Source organism: Amphiura filiformis, chromosome 5 (assembly GCF_039555335.1).
Source record: "Amphiura filiformis chromosome 5, Afil_fr2py, whole genome shotgun sequence".
In the NCBI taxonomy this organism is placed as follows: Eukaryota; Metazoa; Echinodermata; class Ophiuroidea; order Amphilepidida; family Amphiuridae; genus Amphiura; species Amphiura filiformis.
In genome coordinates this window covers 47,571,461-47,594,370 of record NC_092632.1, presented here as the reverse complement: position 1 = coordinate 47,594,370, position 22,910 = coordinate 47,571,461, and the positions used below count along the sequence as shown (strand labels likewise).

The 22,910-nt window shown below is 37.5% G+C and overlaps 1 protein-coding gene across 1 annotated transcript in view; it reads right to left on the bottom strand.

Moving 5' to 3' along the window:
* Positions 1 to 22,910, bottom strand: part of LOC140151682 (tyrosine-protein kinase Mer-like) — a 43,816-nt gene that overhangs the window by 13,647 nt on the left and 7,259 nt on the right. The window contains exons 8-15 of the mRNA XM_072174018.1: positions 19,139 to 19,673; positions 18,407 to 18,546; positions 17,753 to 17,948; positions 14,854 to 14,986; positions 12,781 to 13,055; positions 10,309 to 10,404; positions 4,143 to 4,223; positions 2,822 to 2,911 (exon numbers count right to left, since the gene is read on the bottom strand). Coding sequence (XP_072030119.1) covers positions 2,822 to 2,911; positions 4,143 to 4,223; positions 10,309 to 10,404; positions 12,781 to 13,055; positions 14,854 to 14,986; positions 17,753 to 17,948; positions 18,407 to 18,546; positions 19,139 to 19,673 — 1,546 coding nt within the window. The remainder of the gene's footprint in view (positions 1 to 2,821; positions 2,912 to 4,142; positions 4,224 to 10,308; positions 10,405 to 12,780; positions 13,056 to 14,853; positions 14,987 to 17,752; positions 17,949 to 18,406; positions 18,547 to 19,138; positions 19,674 to 22,910) is intronic.

Here is a 22,910-nt window from a genome sequence, read left to right as displayed (position 1 = left end):
TATTTCAAACCAATAGTTTGCCCTGTTTCCCCTCTGCATGTACTAGTATTGATAATTAATGATAATATAATATAATATAATAATAAGGCCAACAAAAATAGGTTAATCTGTCTCTGGTTTCCTGTACATTCATAAAATCATGCTGAAAAACATTTTGTTTTTATCAATTTTTTTAAAAAAGAAATCATCCAGCATAATCATCACATCAAATGTAATTGAATTATTGAAAATGTATACCACATTGCATTTCCAATCTCCTATGACCATGATGACACCAGAGACAAACCTTTATGTTTTGGCCTAATAAGTAATGTTTATAATATTATTACTAATTATTTAAGTACACTAATAATAAATAATCCTAAAATAAGCAAGGTCTTTTATTCAATAGAAAGACATTATATATAAGTTACAATCAGCAAATTCCAATCCATGTATCTGGAATTTTTCAAGAGGCAATTTACCTCCAATATTAAAAGGCACTTAAAAACAATAATTATTAATATACAAAGCTAACCAACTTTGAATTCAAGTAGTTCAAGCAAATAATCAATACAAAACTGCTCTTACTCATGTAAAACACTTAAGATAACAATGTACTGGTGTGTGCAGAGGTACTCAGAATGATGATTTGTATTGATTAGATCATACTTTCAAGTATTAAATAGTCATCCCTTTCTGCCATGGTCATTGTAATACATTGATTGAATCAAAGGAGCTAGAAGTAACATTTACAAGGCAATAAGAAATGAATCATGATTCTTAAAGCAGTATGCACTATGCAGACTCCCGAGTATTAGACGTATAATATTTAATGTAAGGCCAAGTAAAATAAAATACAAGTTTCTCGTCCCCGCCCGCCTCCTTTTTGGCCGCCGCCTTTACTATTTACTATTCAAAAAAAAAAAAAAAAAATCTTTTTTTTTTTATTAAAAAAAAAAAGTTTTTAACTGTTTTTCCTACCCTTGCACAAATTCTAACCCACCCCAAACCTTACTACATGTAAACAAACCCACCCAAGCCCAACTAGCCAAACACCCTAGGGAATTACAATGTAGGGTGAAATCGGACCTATATTTATAGCTTTTAAACTTAGTAAATGCATGAATATATTAATAAAGTTTCAATTACTTTATTTAGCCTCATCTCATCAAAATGGTAATTTTTTATGGCCAATTATAGGAAGGAGAAACCTTTCGCATAATTTTGAAAATTTAAAAAAAATTTCTAAAATTCTAAAAATACCCAAAAAATACATTCATCATACATGTGTCATGATAATCGAGTAATTACGACACAATGACGAAAATATATACTAGTGTGGACTGGGTCTTATACTGATAATGATATTGATGACAATTGCTTTGAAGATGAATATTTTATAATTATGCATATTATTATTACTTTACATGTTAACTCCTTGGTAGCAACTTTGCGTGATGACCTAACAAATTTTCATATTATGGACATGGCAAAAAACGCTCCAAAATAGTAAGGCTATCTTAATTGGCAAAAAGATGGACACTATTTTTGAAAATATTAATGTATACAAATGCCAAATTGGTCTAATGTTCGTGCAAATGTTCAAGCTTTAAAAGTATATCATATCAAAAACATCTAATATTCAATATTATACAACTCTTGCTAAGAAAGTTTCTAAGTGCTCCTGATGACCTACAGTAACAGATTCCCAAGACTGCCAGCAAAACATTCACTGGAAATGGCAAAATCCATTCAAATGTTGGATGTCTTCCAAATAATTTAGGTGAGGCACTATTTGCATTTCAGCAATACACAAACTATCGGTACATCAATGTTATGTTTTCTAGTAATAGACCCAGGAAGTTAAAAATTGGGCTCTTGAACAGATAAATATTGTGATAAGACAAACAATTGCTACCTTAAGTGCTGTATATAACTATATCAATAAATGTTTTATAAAAAAAACCCAAATGTTGGATTCCAGTGATTTATTCCAAGTTTACTCATTCCATAATTCTAGGCCTATTCACATCGGTATTCACATTTATTCTAATGAGCAAGGAATCTCCCAAACCAGTATCCAAGTAGGGACATTATTATGTTTTGATGGATCCAAGTGTGTGAAAATATTGGATCCAAAACATAATAATGATAAAATTGATACTTTTTACGCTAATATTTATTGGTATCGCTATGAGTTTTAACATATTGGACTCAACTATGTCTCGTCCAATATTTTTAAACTTATAGCTCGAACAATAAATATATGGGCTCAATCGATCCAATTTTATATCAAACTTGCACATAATAGGCCTACCTTATACTCTATTATAGGCCTCAACTCACTGGGAGTTGTAAACACACCTGTATTAATCATGTCAGGTATAAATATCCAAACATTACCATAGAGAGGACAGACAAACTTAAAACAAACACACATGAAAATATTAACAATTTGAGAAATTCACCTTAAGTTACCATGCATGATCACATAGCCTATACCAATCAATGATATCTCATGGATCAACTTTTTATGACTTGCACAACAAAGAGAGTAGCTGGGCCCAGACATGTTGAGTAGCTTGTGTCTACCAAAACTTATATTCTCTGGGTCAACCTGGGTTTTACTGGGTTAACCTGGGCTTCCATGGGTCAGACTGGGCTCATTTTCAAGAGTGATCTAGGAGCCTGGGCCAACCTGGGTTGAAAATCAATCCTTTCTGGGTCAACCTGGGCTAATATGGGCTGGCCTGGAGCAACCTGGGTTAAAACCAGCATTTTCTGGGTTTTGGCTCAGCCTAGTGATAAGAATTGACTATTATCTCCCGTAGCAACTTACCAATGATGGCTAAGACATTGCGATGGTCAAAGGCTGTTGTAATGATTCCCTCTTTAATGAAAGTCTCATACAACCTGCTATCAGTGATATCTGTAACAAATACAAAACAATGATCGAGTCAATGAATGCACATTTAATTTAATCAATAATTAATTTATAATTATTTCCTAATCAATCAATCAATTTATAATTAATTTATGATGCTTTTTTTTATGCAAAAATTGCATGAGTGTGAAATGATTATGTATAATACAAAAGTATACCAAATAAAACCAAAGCAAATTAAATGAAGAACACTACTATGTGCTGAACAGTGAGTGAACACACTGATAGAAATATAGGCTGATACCATTTCATGGTTCAGCAAATATCATATGAATGCACACATCCAGAGGTTAGTGCAAGAAGGCCCATCTGCAATAACTGACATCAATTTCTGCATTTTCTATATTAATTACCTTTCAGAACTAGCTATGTCCACAATTACATGTTACTCATTTCGGCAACAAATGGATGGTTAATTCTGCCCTCCAAGACTCCTCCATAATAAATATAAGTGACTTATGGGTATATGCATGGTCACGTAAACAGTTAGCATGATTAGTTAGATGCATGTGACCATGTACATACCCCCAAAGTCACTTACATTATATTGTAGAGGGCAGAATTAACCGTCCATTTGTTGCCGAAATGAGTAACATGTAATTGTGGACACAGCTAGTTCAAGCTCTAAGCCCTTGTTATATTCTACACATCTAAAATGCTTTGATGGGACCTCCTTGTACTATTATATCTCTCAATTTAAAATTTGTACGGTGTACTGAAGCTGATCCCTTCATTATCTTACTTGCAGTGACGTAGCCAAGACGGGGTGGGGGGTGGGGGGTGGGAGGGAAGCTGCCCCCTGTGAGAAGTCTTTCCCCTTGTGGGATGCTGACCGCCCTGATATTTAAGATTTGTAGGCCTTTTTTGTATTTTTTAACCCATTTTTGCCCACTTTCGTCAGGGCCTAGATTTAGATGAGAATCACAGAATCGATTCTCGTAATGAATCTCGTAAGATTTGGTTGCGAGAATCTGAGACGCGTCAACTTGTATCACACAATAAGGCAGTGACTATGATAAATTTTAATTCTTGTAAACCATGACAAAATCTAGGCCCTGATGCAAGTTTCCCCCCTCTTAAAAGTTGTCTTGCCCCCCTTTGCCCACCCTCTGAAAAAGTACTGGCTATGCCACTGCTTACTTGAAAAGAGAGGTTGGTAAGAATTGAAGGATACATAGTGTGAATATTTTTTAAGTTTTAAAATAAGATGCCTTACCTTTCATTTTTTTGATGGCAACTTTGGTTTCATTGCTGCTTCCCCGATTCAAGTAGCCAAAACTTACTTCACCAAACTGACCTGCATTGGAACAATTATATTTCAGTGTAAGAATTAGGTGATGAATTATGTAATTAAAGCCATAATATAATTCTATAGTTTGATCAGCTCGTAATCGGCGGGCCTTATAACATCGCTGATTAATATCAATATATTTTATTTTGAGAATTGTCTTGTGACATCCCCCAGCACAAAAAAATTACTAATTCCTATACTTTGTCTATTTTCTTTAACATGCACAATGTCAGCGTACTAGTAAAAGCCCAACAATTCCTGCCGATGCTCAATGATGGCAGTTGTGTTTTAGATGAGCTCTCAAAATATCATCTTTTTTTTCCTTGTTTCTGTGATCTGTTTCATCTGATGATCAACAATATATGTGCCAGACTAGTGGATTATCCATCTCAGCAGTTTGATGCAGCAGAAGCAGTGGCGTAACTCCTATGGGCTCTGGGGGGCCGCGCCCCCGGGCACCCGGGCTAAGGGGCACCCTGGCCAGGCCTGGATACCATTTCGACACGATAATACTTTATTATAGGAATGAAGTGGACACCTTTCCCCACCATAGAGAGAATTAATCTTCATTTGGGTGCCCTCCTCAACACAAAATTTTGGCGCGCTTCGCGCGCAGTGCACCATAAGTTGTCATTTGAAAGACCGAGACTAAACTTAATTATACCAAATTAGTGGTATTTAAGCCTGACATTTCGCGCGGCCGCTCGCAATTGTTTTAGGAAGAGGGGTATTATGTTCTCTTGCCTCCCGGCGTCACAACTTTTAGCTACGTCACTTCAAGATGAAAAATATTTTCGAGGGCAAAAACGAAAGCAATTTCGCGCTTGCATAATTTTGACCCGGTAATTATACATAATTATACCAGTTTTTTTTTAGAGAGAGATTGTACATATAAAGTCTTTGACCTTCCCAAAAAGGATTTATTTGGACACAGATCTGAAAGAAAAATGTTTTGTATTTTACGCTATTTTGGCCCGTGATCTGGGTGAAAAGGGCCTAATAGGGACATTGTGAGCGCGAGTAGCTCACAATTTTTTTTGTATTTTGCACAATTTTGGCCGATGATTGGGATGAATTTTGGTGGAAAACGGGTTCTTGCCCCTTTTCTTTTCCTTTGCCTTCCCGATTTTTTCTTTATTTTTTGTCGGAAGAGCACTTTTCTCTTTCATTTTTTTGTCCGGGTGGGGGGGCACTCTGTCCCCACTGGCTACTCTACTGCTTTGCACCATGCATACCCTTGGTCAGGGGCACCCGATCTACTTTCGCCCCCGGGCACCCGGAACCAAAGTTACGCCACTGAGCAGAAGCAGGATTTTTGGACCTACTTTGTATGGGAAATTTTGGCTACTCATGTACTGATACTATACCTTCCAAATTTGGCAGCCCAACACCAGTGCCTACATGTACATGTATGGATTTATAGTGTACACATATAGCCATAGGACTTGGGAGTCACACCCGGTGGTTTGTTCAACCAAGACATAGTCTAGGGACTTACTCAGGTCAGTCAAGCTTTCCATTATTTCTCCCGTGGATTACTGGATTTTTGCAGCTGATATTTGATGAGTCACACTAGCTGAAGATTGACTTAAATTTTCCGCCTTTGGCTCAAGTGGCGCCATATTGGATTTATTGATTAGTTTTTATGCACATCCTAAGCACACTGGTGATCCATCAAATTCAATATCTCCTTGTTTAGCCTATATTATCGCAGCAGCCATGGATGTCTTTGTCCGATTTTGCCTTTGTATACTAACATTGAATTACATCTGGCTTACGTGTATGCCTAGTGTCAATAGGGACGTAAAAGACATTCATAATGTGGAAGTTATGTCACCAGGCTCTCGACTACATCCTCTCAGTAAAGGTTATCAACAAGAAATGTTAGCTACTCTCACCAGCAATAAAAACGCATGCATTCCTTCCAAAAGGAATAATCAAGCCAACTATGAATAGTACGCGTCAAATCATAATCATGATACTGCTCCTAAGTGGGGTTGAAACCAACCCAGGTCCCACACCAGTTATGGAATACCCTTGTGGTATCTGTTGCCAGGAGGTCGAAAATGACCATCAAGCTATACAATGTGATACCTGCGACATTTGGTACCACAAAGAATGCGCTATCATGTCTGATCATATGTTCAACCTGTTTACCCAGCATTCAAATCTACCTGGTTGTGTATCAAATGCGGACTACCAAATGTAGGCTCCAGCTTCTTTGATAGTTATCTTGATACACAAAATTCATACAGTCTGCTTGATGACGAACTTCAACTTGGATCTGATGTTTCGGAAATAGAAGACTTTGTTCCACATGAAACATCTACACCCAAAAAACAAAACCAATCTAAAGCGAACTCACCCTATAAATCAAAGAATAAGAAATCACCAACTCTGAAAACCATGGTAATAAATTGTGATGGTCTCAAAGGAGAAAAAGGGAGGTTGGCTTTCCAAGCAACTTTAAAATCCCACTCTCCCGATATTATCATTGGATGCGAAAAAAAAATAGATTCCACAATAACATCTGGTTCCATCTTCCCAGATGGATACAATGTCATTCGCAAAGATCGCATTTAAAAAAGCGGGGAGGTGTTTTCTTAGCCCTTAGAGATACATTTATTACTGTGGAAGCTCCTGAATTTGACACGCAATGCGAGCTAGTCTGGGCGCATATGGAGTTTGTAAAGACTGGTAAAGTGTACATATGCAGCTTCTATCGTCCACCAAACGGTAAAATAGAACCAGTAAATCGCCTTCTTGACAGTATCAACAAGGTTATGACTAAGAGCAAAGGCCACCCAAACATCATTGTTTATGGCGATTTCAACTTCCCAGATATAGATTGGGAGTTAGGGGAGACAAAAACTGAATCTAAACATAAGAAGTTGCATGATGATTTCCTGGATTTCTTAACTGAATCTGGGCTGGCACAGCTAAACAAGCTTATTACCAGACCAGCTTCACAAAATGTGTTAGACCTAATATGCACCACCAACCCAAATGTGGTTAGTAACATCAGAACTTATCCAGGAATTAGTGATCATTACGTACTAATGTTTGATTTGAATCTCAAGCGAAAAGGCAAAATAAGTCGCCACGCAAATTATACAACTTCAAGAAAGCAGATACTAACAACATAAAATCAATGCTGGAGGAAAATGCAAATCAATTTTTCCAGAGTCGGCCTCTTGAAAGATCAGTCAATGAGAACTGGACTATACCTACGAAGTACCTACTTGAGGCCATGGAGAAATGTGTTCCTTATCATTTTCAAAAGGAAAACAAAGTCATCCTTGGATTAACCATGATATAGTCAAACAAATGAGAAAAAGGGACAAGTTGTACAAGGCAGCAAAAAGACTAAATCACAGCGCTTGTGGAATAGTTACAAAAAACAACGTAACCATGTTACAGACATGATACGCAAGTCATACCATCACTACATGGATGAGATACTGGGACCTAGTCTAGAGTCCAGTCCCAAGAGCTTCTGGTCATTTATTAGATCTCAGAGAAAGGAGACATTTGGAATACCCACACTTGTTTCAGAAGGGCAAACATGCACAACCGACGCTACAAAGGCAGAAGCCCTCAATAGGCAATTTTCCTCTGTATTTACTGAGGAAAATTTGTCAACTTTACCAGACAAAGGAGTGACATCATTTCCCAGCATTGACAATCTAGACATTGACTTAAATGGAGTGGTTAAACAACTTACTCAAATTAATGTCAACAAAGCTGGGGTCCAGATTGCATCCCGCCAGAATGATGCATGACTATGCTTCTGAAATAGCGCCAATGCTCCACCTTATTTACCGTCAGTCATTTGAAACAGGCATCCTCCCTGACGACTGGAAAAAGGCTTATGTCACCGGAATTTATAAAAAAGGAACCAAGTCAGCACCAGAAAACTATCGGCCAGTGAGCCTAACTTGCATTTCCTGCAAGTTAATGGAGCACATTGTTCTCTCACATATCTCCAAACACCTTGCTGCCAACAACATCATTGTGGAAAATCAGCATGGTTTCAGAGAGAAAAGATCTTGTGAGACTCAACTTGTTGAAGCCATCCATGACTGGGCAGAGTGCGTTAACAGATCTGGTCAGACAGATGTACTCCTTTTGGATTTTAGCAAAGCCTTTGACAAGGTTCCGCATCAGAGACTGGCTACAAAATTACAACATTATGGTATAAGGGAAGGACACTTAAATGGATCAATGGCTTTCTAACAAATAGAGAACAATGTGTCGTCATTAATGGTTCCTGTTCTTCCTGGGCCCCAGTGATATCAGGAGTGCCGCAGGGTTCGGTCCTAGGACCAACCCTATTTCTTATATACATAAATGACATAACTGAGGGACTAAAATCCAAAATGAGACTATTTGCTGATGACAGCATTCTGTACCATGAGATCAAGGGACCAGAAGACCATAAAACTCTACAGCAAGATCTAAATACAGTTTTTGACTGGGCAGATAGATGGCAGATGTCATTTAATGCCAGTAAGTGTCAGCATCTCACCATCACTAAAAAGCAAAAACCCTCTGAATATAATTACACTGTCTCAAACCAAGTCATTGAAAAGTCAAACAGTCATAAATATCTTGGAGTAACCATATCCAGTGACTTGTCACCAAAGCAACATATATCAAACATTAGAGCAAAAGCTGTCAGCACTCTAGGTGTCATCCGTAGGAATCTTGGGCCCTGTTCCACCGAGGTCAAGCTGAAAGCGTACCAAGCATTAGTAAGACCACAGATGGAGTATGCATCTGCTGCCTGGAGTCCGCACACTGCTCGTGACATCAACTCTCTGGAGGGTGTACAACGCCAAGCTGTAAGATTTATCACGGGAGTGTTTGAAAGAAAGGCCAGCGTAACACCATTGCTAGACCAACTGCAATTGGATCAACTTGCCATAAGGAGAACAATGTCCCAATGCACTTTGTTCTACAAGATTCATCACAGCTTAATCAACATCGGCTTTCCACCCAACATCAAGATGAATCCCACCGTTGGTAGAACATCACACAAACTCCGCTATAACCCAGTGCACGCAAGGTGCAACCTGTACAAGTACTCATTTTTTATTCGGACAATTCCTACATGGAACAGACTACCTCTGGAAGCTGTGTCAGCAACATCACCAAACATCTTCCAGTCAGTAGCTCTCCCTGCAGTCCGGGCTATGCAACCCACTGCAGTTCACCAGCTCATCTAGTTGGGCATCTACTTTTACTCGCACCTGTATAGTTTCTGCACATCGCACAACTGCACATCTTTGAGCATCATCAAGAATCTCCTTGGACAAGCATCACGCTTTGTTAGGAGTGTAACAATTGAAGATTGAAGATTATGAGCTGATCAAACTATAGAGCAATTTTATTTTTGTTATTCTTAGTAGAATGGAAAATTCGTCTTAATTAACCCTAACAGTGAATATGCCGTTTTGCTATTGGAAGGCAGAAAAGGAACGATAAAGGAGAGAAGATGAAGAAAGATTTCACTTGGCACCACTGGAAATGACCCTGGGACCCCTCGGTTGCCATGCACACGATCACCAACCTCATGCCACGGGGGAGTCGCTTGTCCGGCAAGCGATTTGGTGGCCATAAATGACTTAGGGTGATTCTATGGCATCACGTGGAATGCATGCATGCGCGGTGGTTTTCCTTGTAAGATTTTGTAAGATTTATACGTGTTAGAGTGTCATGTTAAGCTTTGGCACATCTGCAGAAACATATTCTACTACAAAAACAGCTGTATGCATTGTAATAACTGGCCAATCAAAAAGCTCACCTCCACTTTTTCTCCATAAAAAAGGTGATTAAAGGCATTTTATATTTGGATGTTGTAAGCCAAAGTGAGTTATTCCTCACACAGTATTCTATGGCCGTCAAATTGGCTCTCATTACAGACAGGATTGACCTAGCTGCAGGAAACATCATAGGTAGGAGTGGCGGGGGGGGTCAAGGTCATACAACTATGGTGGAAATAGTACATTAGGTCATCCTTCTGATTTTTTTTGAGATTTTTTGAAAAAACTTACTGTTGGGGCTTCAAAATGTAATATTGTGTACATACCTTCTCCAACAACTTTACCCGTAGTAACACTTTCTATGGGAATGAGAACCTCATAGAACTGCTTTTTGCACTCTTCGGCAAGATTAATCAGTTGAGCTGTTCAAAAGTGTAACAAAACAAGAGAAAATAATCATAATTATATTGGCAGCCATTGCAAAATAGTTGGCAAATGAATTAGTAGTACTAATGGCAGAAATAATGGCCGATATTGGTAAAACCATACTCATAATTAGTGCCGTACTATTACGCTGTCTTTCCTATTCGGCGAGGATGACAATTTTGACCTCCTCGCCTGTTTACAAACAGAGAGGTAGACAAAAGACCGTTCTGCTTGTCCAAACACTCAAGTATCAGAAGGATGGTCCACAATAGCATGATTCACGTAACATGAATAGGGATTAAAAAGCTGTCAAGTAGAACCATGTGCTTCTTTTGTCCAATTTGCCATCAAGATTTCGTATGGAAACAGTTCAGACCCAGAACATGATCATGTCAGAAATTAATATTTTGTTCTGGGACTGATTGTCTCGAGACATCAGGAAAACACAACACCAAAGCAATGATTAGACTCCGCATTGCCCTCCCGATCATGAGGACCATTTATTAAGCTATTTATGACCATTCAACAATTTTATATTCATATACATAAATATAATTGAGATAAATAATGATAAATAATGATAGATTTCATAATATAATAATAATATAATAATCATAGCACTTTCATAGCAGTTAAGACATAATATAAATAGTTATTTATCTTCCAATAAATATTATTAATAACACAATACAAGAATTATTGGAAAAATGTGTACAGGATTTGAAGAAACTCCAGACAAAGCAGCATAGTAGAAAGTGGAGACAATCTACTGACGAGATTCTTCAGGATTTGAAGAAACTCCATACAAAGCATTTTTTAAGCCAGCACAAAGCGTAGTAGAAAGTGGAAACAATCTACAGACGAGATTCTTCAGGATTTGAAGAACTCCATACAAAGCATTCATTAAGCCAGCACAAAGCGTAGTAGAAAGTGGAGACAATCTACAGACGAGATTCTTCAGGATTTGAAGAACTCCATACAAAGCATTCATTAAGCCAGCACAAAGCGTAGTAGAAAGTGGAGACAATCTACAGACGAGATTCTTCAGGATTTGAAGAACTCCATACAAAGCATTCATTAAGCCAGCACAAAGCGTAGTAGAAAGTGGAGACAATCTACAGACGAGATTCTTCAGGATTTGAAGAACTCCATACAAAGCATTCATTAAGCCAGCACAAAGCGTAGTAGAAAGTGGAGACAATCTACAGGCGAGATTCTTCAGGATTTGAAGAACTCCATACAAAGCATTCATTAAGCCAGCACAAAGCGTAGTAGAAAGTGGAGACAATCTACAGACGAGATTCTTCAGGATTTGAAGAACTCCATACAAAGCATTCATTAAGCCAGCACAAAGCGTAGTAGAAAGTGGAGACAATCTACAGACGAGATTCTTCAGGATTTGAAGAACTCCATACAAAGCATTCATTAAGCCAGCACAAAGCGTAGTAGAAAGTGGAGACAATCTACAGACGAGATTCCTCAGGATTTGAAGAAACTCCAGACAAAGCAGCGTAGTAGAAAGTGGAGACAATCTACTGACGAGATTCCTCAGGATTTGAAGAAACTCCAGACAAAGCAGCATAGTAGAAAGTGGAGACAATCTACTGACGAGATTCCTCAGGATTTGAAGAAACTCCCAACAACGCAGCGTAGTAGAAAGTGGAGACAATCTACTGACGAGATTCCTCAGGATTTGAAGAAACTCCAGACAAAGCAGCATAGTAGAAAGTGGAGACAATCTACTGACGATATTCCTCAGGATTTGAAGAAACTCCAGACAACGCAGCGTAGTAGAAAGTGGAGACAATCTACTGACGAGATTCTTCAGGATTTGAAGAAACTCCAGACAAAGCTGAGAGTAGCATAATTTGACATACTTTTATTGAAGTATCTTTGACAAATGAGATAACTGATTTACCCTTCCAGCTACTGGGAGGGTGGGTGGGATTTTTTGGTCCAGCATGATCGGAGGAGCAAATGCAAGTGGCTTACTAAGAAAGGTGTGAACACAACAAAAGAAATGGAATTAAAGCAGAGACCTGATTGGCTGCACCCCACTAAAGTGCCATCTGAATGGCCAAGAATCTGGGATTGTTGCTATAACAACACAACAACTCCTACATCATTCCAATACCATGACCCAAATCAATAGCATAAACTTTCAAGAGGACTTGATATGGCTCAAGTTGAACTGATAGGATAATTGTCCAGACTTGGCTGCACATGAATGCCCAAGTTTCCCTGATGCTGAGACAATCTGGTTTTTAAAAGATTTTCAACTTTGAAAAACGTCATTATTTGGACTAACTCATGATATGAGACATTTGAAAGAACAGACACTCATCAAAATGAAAAGTCTACACTATACTTACCAAATCCAGCTGCACAGTTCTCATACTCCTCTGATGACATTCTTACTAGCCTAGACTTGTCATGTGTACTTGTTGCACTCTCTGCAGGTAAATCTACAGTTAGTGGTTGATCTTGTAGTTTGATGATGTGAGTCTGATATCGTGGATTATCATGACATTGCAGCCTTCTTAGATCTGTTTGTGGATCATGAGACTGATCTAGTTGGGCATTGGTCGTTTCTGCCTCTTCAACATATGCTCTGATTGGTACATTATTGAGTGTGATTTGTTTCTTTCTGTGTGAGCCAAGACAAAAATGAGGTAAAAAGCATTATTCTTAATTGCTCTGCGTGCTAGCCATGCACTTCGATGGAAAAAGTTCAAGTTTTGAAATATTTTCTCAAAATATCAAGAACTATCTTAAGAACTACTGAATCAATACTAGGCTTGTTTGTACTCATTTTAATGCATTTTTCATGCTGATTCCAAATATGGTCATGAAAATCTACATTTCTGACATTTTTGAATTTAATTTTTTTTTTGAAACATGTCGTCTGCAGTCGACACCCGCGTGAAGAGAGTTAAACAGTTGTTGTTTTTCCTTTACTTTTTCATTGGTTTTTGCCTGTGTTCTATAAAGGCAACAGAACACAGCTGGGCGTGTATTGAACTGCACAGTTGCATTTATCAGTTCAAGTTCAAGTTCAAGTTTATTTGTTTTCATCTCAATTCACAAAAAAGTTAAACAAGTGAAGAGCTGTGGATACCACAAAGATGCAGAGCGTGAAGCTTGTGGCACCCAATCTGAACAAGACCGAAATTTTAACTTATGCTACAATATTGATATGTACTACAATGATGATATCATGTGGCCGCAATAAGAATAAATGAAATTCAATTGAACGGAATCATTAAATCAGATAATATATAATACTCAAAAGTACAATAATAATAAAAAAATATATAATAAATAACATATTTTGACACAAAGCTGAATGAAAGGAGAAGCATATGATTCCATCACTTAAAGATAATTTGGACAAGATCGGAATCAAATATATTGTGCCAAATAAATTAATGGGGTATGGACAGTCTGAACAGTACAAGACAGGACAGGACAGATCCAAGTGAGATGGACAGAATGAAAATACCTTAAAACAGAAGTTTAATCAGTTGTGGTATAAGATTTGATTAAATAATCTTTAAGTCTATGTTTGAAAATAGTCAATGTTGGAGACTGTTTCAACCATCAATGACATTTTGGTCCATATTCATGTGACACTAACATTTTTTTCCAACTAATCAACTATACATTATTTGTGAATGTTCTCAATCATCCATGTAGATAAATAATAATAATAACTATACTGTGCTTCATCTCGTGATAATTTGGTACTGATGTAGGGGCATATAATATTTCCTAGTTGCAATATGTGTTCCTACCTAATTTGGCAGAGTGTATACCCAGCAAACACAAAATGTTTTACAGAAAACATTTCATTGTTGGGTTATATGAAGGGTATAAAATGTTTTCATAAAATTCGAAAACATTTTTGAAAACTTTCTGCAAAACAATGTAACATAATGTCATTTAAGTGTTTATAAAATGTTATACAAAAATGTTTTCCGAAAAATATTTTTTACAACAAAATCTTTAAAATGTTGCTGTACAATCAAATGCAGTAAACCTTTGACGAGCGCGTATTTTAAGTATACATCGCGTATTTACTGCGTTGGACGCACTTGTCTCTGATTGGCTTCTGAGGCAATCTGCTGTTGCCGAGTGGAAATTTATGAATGAACTGTGCGCCGTACGCGTTGTTAGCTCCAAATTTGCAACATCACAGAAGTCACGCTCGTCAAAGGTTTGCTGCATTTGATTATAGTGTTTTTTTTATATAAAGCATTTAAAAATGTCTGCCTGACCATTAAACCATTTATAATGTTTGAAAAACATTTTTGTGTTTGCTGGATACAAACACACACATAAGGGTGGTGTTTCTGCACACTTGCAGTACAACCACCACATAAAACATCACTGGTAAACATGGGGCAATACAAATTAAAGGATAGATGAAAATTTCAATATCTTACCTTTTCTTCATGCGATGGTAATATGTGCTAAAGATACAAGTGCCCAATATCACTGCAGCTATTACAGACAGCAAGATTAATACAATCGTATAGATATTATCATCCTTATTCGGCGATTGCTGCGTATCAGGTGCTGGGAAAATAAGTGAGGCAATTAAGAAATACAGAATTAATTAATTGTGCTCATAAAGGAATATCTAAACAGATAACTTGGAAACTGTGTAAACATGTATACGCTATGAAGTAAAAGCTCAGCTATATTGTTTTGCAGATTTCCTTTTACAAATTAAGTGCATTGCCAACTGTCCAGCGCATATTATTTTGCACAAGGTCCTATGCACAAGGTTTGCCGTGCACGTATACGCAATGGTTACACTTAAAAAGAACCTTGCAAAGATTATTACAAAATCTGAAATAACTACATATGATATGAATTCTGGATTTGTCTACCTAATAATTTTCTGATAACCAAACCAATCCTACAGATGAAACTGTTCAGTGAAGTTAAATGTATTGAGGATGAATTAGATGAAGGATCGAAAGTTCACGAAAATAAATATGTTGAATAGAAAGCAAAATTATACTTCTATCCTCAAATTTGGTACACTCACCGGAGCGGATGTTATTGCTCTGAAGATTGTTGTTGCTAGTGATGTAGTACTAGGACACCTCCGATGACGTCACAGATGTTGATGACGTCAAACTTGAAGATGTTGTGCCGCCCCCTTGGTTCCTGGGGGTCAGGAGTTTGTCACAGACAGGGTCGATGTCCAACCCTTTGTCATGGCTCAGTCTGGGTCTTTTTTGTTCTAATATGGATTGCTTCCAAGACCCTGCGAGGGAAGTCCTTGGACTCCCTTTCTAACACTTTTACGTTCTCCCAGTCAATCTGGTGTCCTTTGCTCCTGTCAATGTGTTCCTTGATTGCTGACTTGGAACTGGCCGCTTTGGATTTATGTTCTGTTAGCCTCTTTTCGAGCTTGCGTCCAGACTCACCAACGTCTTCAAGTTTGACGTCATTAACATCTGTGACGTCATCGGAGGTGTCCTAGTACTACATCACTAGGAACAACAATCTTCAGAGCAATAACATCCACTCCGTGAGTGTACCAAATTTGAGTAGCGAGAAGTATAATTTTGCTTTCTATTTACGTTTACCACTACGTATGAATATACATCATTAAATATGTTGAAGCTAAAAGAAAAGTTGAAACATTGTAGAGGCAAACAATGAAAGGAGCTATTATAAGATCCAGTGTTAAGTGATTTAAGGAAGGTGAAACAAATCCAAGTATTGAGAAACACAAAGCCATGAAGAATTTGATTACAGAACTGAAAAAGAAAAATTGTAAAACAGTATATAAAATAAAAGATATTCTTGATGAGACACGTCCTGACAAATGAAGACGTACAGTTATGTGACGGTATGTACAAAAGCGGTAAAAAAACTAAATCTAATCAAGAGTTTGGTTTATAATAGGCAAAAATTATTTGGCTTCTGTTACTGTGTGCGTCAAGTCCCAACCTATGCTCGCTTTAATTTACAAAAGCGTGCGCCAGTCACACATTATGCAATGTGCAACTAGCGTAAGTATATTTGTACTGCATTCAACTGCATGCATGCCATTCTAGAGCAATACACAATGTTATATGAGTCTCATTTGTTTGCCTATAAGCCGAACAAACCTTAGGATGTACTGACACCTGAATGTTGGAAAATATTTTGGAAAGAAATAAAAGACTTGGTAACTGATTGGTTGATTGGTTACAACTGTCTAATTTAAATATGTGAAAGTCCATGCTCTCCTGATTATAAGACTGAAAATTTTATTTAATTCGCACATTGGATTACCAGCAAATGGCCTGTCAAAATGATGCAAGACCAAGATATTGGTGGCAACTTTCTTTTTATTTTCTTTATGCTGTAATCAGATAATTTCCTAATTTTATATGCATTATACAAGTCAAGTTTTCCTATACAATTAGAAGAGCTATGGCACAGAAGCATGGTTCATGGGTGCACACATAAAATACAATAATGATACAATACTATGGTGATAATGTACAAATAATGATCAATATTATGATAAACTTAGTTATGTGTCTACAAAAATAACCGGGCAATAATGAATGATGAAGGAAGTACAAGGAAATAAAGGCATTTTACCATACCTCTGTGAGGTGTTAAGTTAAAAAATAAGGTCCTGGAGAAGTTGATAATTTGGAAGATGTACTGCTTCTTGTGTACACCCTGTCAGATTTTCCTAACAAAGTAAGCGTACTGCTTCCTGTGGACACCCTGTCAGATTTTCCTAACAATGTAAGCAATAAAAATTACAATCACATTTTTTGAAAAGAATGCCTTACATGAAATATCCCATGGTTTTATAACATGTGAAAAAATTTCTCCCTGCTCCAGTAAACCTGAGTTTTGTAAATACTGTGACCAAATAGAGTACAGCAAGCATAGAAAATGAAGGGCTTGAAGTCAGCTTCCTGATTGGGTACAGGGGTCTAGGGAGCAAAGCCCCTGGAATTCAGGGTGTAGCCAGATTTCTTGGTCAGGGGAAGCAAAATAAAAATTTCGGGGGCAAAGACAAAAAAGTTTCCCAGTTGCATTATTTTGACCCAGTATTATCAGTGGGATATATACATATACTGTTTTTTAGAGAGACACTGTACATATTAAGTATTCAGCGCATGGATTCAAGCTTTCTGTACTCTTTAGAAAATCTTGTTACAGATAACACACAATCAGACCTTGTCTTTGAAATTTCCAGGTGTGCTACAAACCACACTCAAGACATTGTGCTACGAGATGTGAATCAGAAAAAAAAGTTGGTGCCACTCAAAAATCCTGAATTCCAGCAGAAACTTGAAAAGTAGCATATAGCCTTACCATTGATTTCAGTAGCTGTGGTCTGTTTAACATCTGGCCTTGTTGTTGCATTACAATGATAGACGAGATCCATTTTAGGTCCTGTCCCACCCTCTGTCACACCACATACTGATATCTTGTAGGTTGATACCAGTAATTTGTGGTTGTTGTTAAGTACAAGTTTGTGATTGGTATCTTTGACGATGAAATGACTCAACTGAAATTAAAAACAACATGGAATGATATAAAAGAGCAAAAAGTGGTGTCATGCTCAGAGTAAAGATGATCTGAGGCATAGCCAGGATTTCAGAGCAAGGAGGTCAAACCTGTGAATGTAACAACAACAAAAACACGATTTCACTGACGAGTGTCCTTATTAATTTTGTAGTAAATACAATCATCATCAAGCAAGAATCTGATGAAAGTAGTGAAAATCTACCATAATTTATGAACTGGATGGAACTTTATAATAGGTCATAATATGTTTTGTTAATGCAATTTAGCGATCATCAGTGACATGACTTATGCCAGTTTTAAGCTTTATACCCACACGATATGGCAGGAAAATTCTTGTATTTTTGTCAATTTTTCATTGAAAAATTAGAGGGGGCATTTATTAGAGGGGAAGCATTTAATACCATCCCAATATGGTATTTGTTATCAATTAAAGCTTACCTCAATATTTGCCATGTCAAGCAAGGTAACAATGTACTTCTTGATTTTGCCATATGTCCTGCCAGCTGGAATCAGAGACCAGCTTATGTTAATTGTCTCATCAAAACAGTTAGCATGAACTTGACTTGGAGCTGGTGGAACTGAGGGTAAAATATAAATGTTAATTTAATGGTGATTATGAATATGCATACAATTTTGCTTGACTTCAACTATTGCTCACTGAAGCGTCTATATCCCAGGTCTATATATTTTGTGATCAGCTCCAAATATACAGGTCTCCTCAAACAGATAATAATATTTGACCTTTCCCAATTTATTTATTTTTACGGCCCAATTCTAGAATTCCAGGAATGTCCTCAAAAGTTACATATCTGCAAGGTCTGAGTGTAGGGGTATGGGCATATCTGGCCTATAGGGGGACACTCACTGAAAATGGGACACTCTTACCCAAAACTTGGACATTTTCAATGGTAAACACAGCAAATTTCACTTGAATTTCACATGAAATTCACATGAATTTCACAAGAATTTCACATGACTTTCACATGAATTTCACATGAAATCTGGCTAACCGATAGACAATTTCCATGGGCACTAGTGATGGGTCCATTACTTACATACGAAATCAACTTGAGTTTTGGCTTTGACCTTGGTTAACAGCAAAGATAGAGCTAGAGGCTGGTACAAATTATTGGATATAATGAATTATCTGACATTACTGATTATTTTTACCTGTGTAATTTGTCTTCACTTCCAGTGCATCACTCCAGTTTGACATGCCTTGGTCATTACTAACAGCTACCCTTATGAGATAGCTAGTAGCTGGATGTAAGTTGGATATCATATAACTATCTGATGTCAGATTGGTCAGGTTTACCATGGGCATATTATCCCAAATCACATTGTTCAGTGCAGGTGTCGCAGATGTGGATGTCATGTAAATATCTGATGTCAGATTGGTGAGGTTTGCCATGGGCATAGTAACCACAGGTGTCGCAGGTGTGGATGTCATGTAACTTTCCGATGTCACATTGGTAAGGTTTGCCATGGGCATAGTAACTGCAGTCACATTGGTCATCGCAGGTTTGGATGTCATGTAACCATCTGATGTCAGATTGGTCAAGTTTGCCATGGGCATAGTAAGCACAGTCACATTGTTCATCTCAGGAGTCGCAGGTGTGGATGTCATATCTGATGTCAGATTGGTCAGGTTTGCCATGGGCATAGTAACCACAGTCACATCGTTCAACACAGCTGAAGGATACCACTAGAAGCAAAAATATAAAGAAAAAAGTAACATTTACTGTTTGCATACAGCAAGGATAAGGGTCAAAGTTTGGGATAGGATTACGGTAAGGGATAGGGTTTAATATTAGAGATATGCTTAGGTTAGAGATATGGTCACAAAGGTACAAAGTTGTATAGGGATAGCGTTATAGTAAGGTATAAGGTCAAGGGTGGGGGTTAAAGGTGAATGAAAAGGTTGCAATTAAGAATATGTTTTCCCCCTTTCTGAAAGTATATGTAAAGGCTATCCTTCATCTACAGTTTGTCTACTCTGAAGTACAAAGTGACAACGCGCGTATATACAGCACATAAACAGTGCGCAGTTATGCGTCTCTGCTGCATGTATGCGTGCCTTCAAAGTCGGCACAATGTGTGCGTCCGCATCGCTACTTTGTACTTCAGAGTAGACGCTGACTGTAGGCATTAACAGCAGCTACCTCTTTAGGTAATGCTGAGGGGTTGGCAACAAGATAGCTATTAGGGATAGCGTTAAGTTAGGGATAGTGTTAAATGTTAGGAACAGGGTAAAGGATAGGATAGGGTAATAGCTATAAAGAATATGACAAGATTAGGGACATGGTTGAGGTTAGGGATAAGGTCAAGGGTTGGGTGCAAATAAATCCAGTAAAGAAGTAATGTGGCCAAATACAGGGTTTCTGGATATGCCCTGGAAATATAATGAGTTACTATACTTCTTTCCACCTCTATTTTGGTAGTGATATCCCTTACCAAAGTGTCAGGCCTGAATTAAACCTGAATTCAGCTAGAAATCAGGCCTGAAATAATGACTGAATTCAGGCCTGATTCTAACCTGAAAAAGGGCCGAAATATTTAAATGAGATAAGCCAGAAATGTTAATTTCAGGCCTGAAATTTTAGCCAGAAAAATTTAACCAGAAATAATAAGCCAGAATTTTAGCTAGAATTATTAAACAGAATTATTAGGCAGAAATATTAACCAGAAATGAAATCAGGCCTGATTCTAACCTGAAAAAGGGCCGAAATATTTAAATGAGATTAGCCAGAAATGTTACGGCTGAAATTTTAGCCAGAAAGATTTATACAGAAAAAATTAGCCAGAATTTTAGCTAGAATTATTAAACAGAATATTAGCCAGAAATATTAACCAGAAATGAAATCAGGCCTGATTCTAACCTGAAAAAGGGCCGAAATATTTAAATGAGATAAGCCAGAAATTTTAATGTCAGGCCTGAAATTTTAGCCAGAACAAATTAGCCAGAATTTTAACTAGAATTATTAAACAGAATATTAGCCAGAAATATTAACCAGACTTCACACTTCTCTACTTTAGCCTCATGCATGATATAGATTGAAATTCCCCAATTGCCATGATCGGAATGCACCTGTGGCATTAGGGGCACGGGGCACATGCCCCCCAATCGATTGCAAAATTTAGAAAATCCCATAGGAAAATTGCCAAAAACAGTTTGTGCCCCCAATCAGACCCGTGCCCCCAATCATGGTCGGTGCCACCCCCCCAATCGGATGACCCATGCTACGCCACTGGAATACACCCAGGTGAAAAGTGTTACTGATGTTCTTGGGGTGTTATGAAGTGGGGAAGGGATATTTGGAGAGTTCAAATATGGTGAGTTGTCATTTGGAGAGTTCCAATATGGCGAGTTGTCAATTGGAGAGTTCAACTATGGTGAGTTGTCATTTGGAGAGTTCCAAAGTGGCGATTTGTCACCTTGAGCATATTTTGAAGTGGGGAGGGTAATTTAGAGAGTTCAAATATGTATAGCTACCTTTAGCATATTGGAAGAGTTTATGTTTACAAACCACATCCTAACATTACTACACAACTCTCCCAATATGCAGAAGGTGACAACTCACCAAATGACCCTTCCCCCACTTTAAAGTACAAACATCCCCAAGGCATCAACATAACAGTACCACACTGCAACCTTTACAAAATATAACTCCCGGATATAACTCTTTCAATTCGGTGTAGTGTAGGTGATAACTAAGTGCACATCATGGTGCATTGAACTCTCCAAATTACTTTCCTCCCATTTCAAAGTATATACAAACACTCCCAATTTATGCATCAACAGAACACACCACACCCCAAGTTTACCAAAGCACTTCAAATTTGGTGAAGGTGAAAACTCACCACATTTAAACTCTACAATGTCCCTCCCCACTTCAAAGTAGAAACATCCCCAATACATCAACATTGCCCAAAAATCATCCCAACTTTAAAACCAATACAAACGTACTATGATGTGACAACCTTATTTGAACTCTCCATGACAACTCACCATATTTGAACTCTCTAAATAACCCTCCCCACTTCAAAGTACAACCTCCCCAAGACATCAGCATAACACCCCAACAACATTCAGTAACACATTTCACCTGGGTCAGTCAGCATCAACCCACATAATTATTACAAATAAATGATACATGCATAATACATGCATGTCTGCTGAATTCAACAACCTTTATAGGCAATGTTTCCTGGGGAAAAAGAACGACAAAATATAGACTTTGAAACTTACGAACAGCTGATCTTCCTTCCACAGACATAATTGGTATGCTCCCCATCAACTAGACACCATTAAAAGACCCTAAAATACCCTTTAAACTGTTAATTTTTCAAAATTTGTGGCAGTTTCTGAGCCTATACAGTGTCTGCTTCCTTACAGTTGGTGACCTATGACCTAATATCATGTGACCATAATTAGCCTGAAAAATTATTAGCCAGAATACCAAATCTGGCTAATAAATAGCCATATTTTTGATTCTGGTTTTAATGTTTTAACCAGAATACAAAATCTGGCTAAATATCTTAGCCAGAAAACTTTTCAAGTTAAGACTTTAGCCTGAAATTGGATTCAGGTTATGAATTCTGTTTATTAAATAACCAGAATTGATATTCTGGTTAATTTGTTAACCAGAAATTGATATTCTGGTTAATTTACTGGTCTTAGAATAATTTCTGTTTAGATTCAGGCTAAATTAACCAGAATGTTTATGTCAGTGCCTTATGTGGTTGCACCATTAGCATGTCAATAAAACCGCCCTTGTACATGAGTGTATACGTTCTGCAACATTAATTTAGTGTGCACGATTTGACACTGCAACCAGAGAAAAAAAACATCTAAACTTGAGGTGAAAGATGATGAACTGTAAGAAACTGTAAGATGCTAATTATTGCCTTCACTAAACTTTGTCTGAGGTACACCATTTTA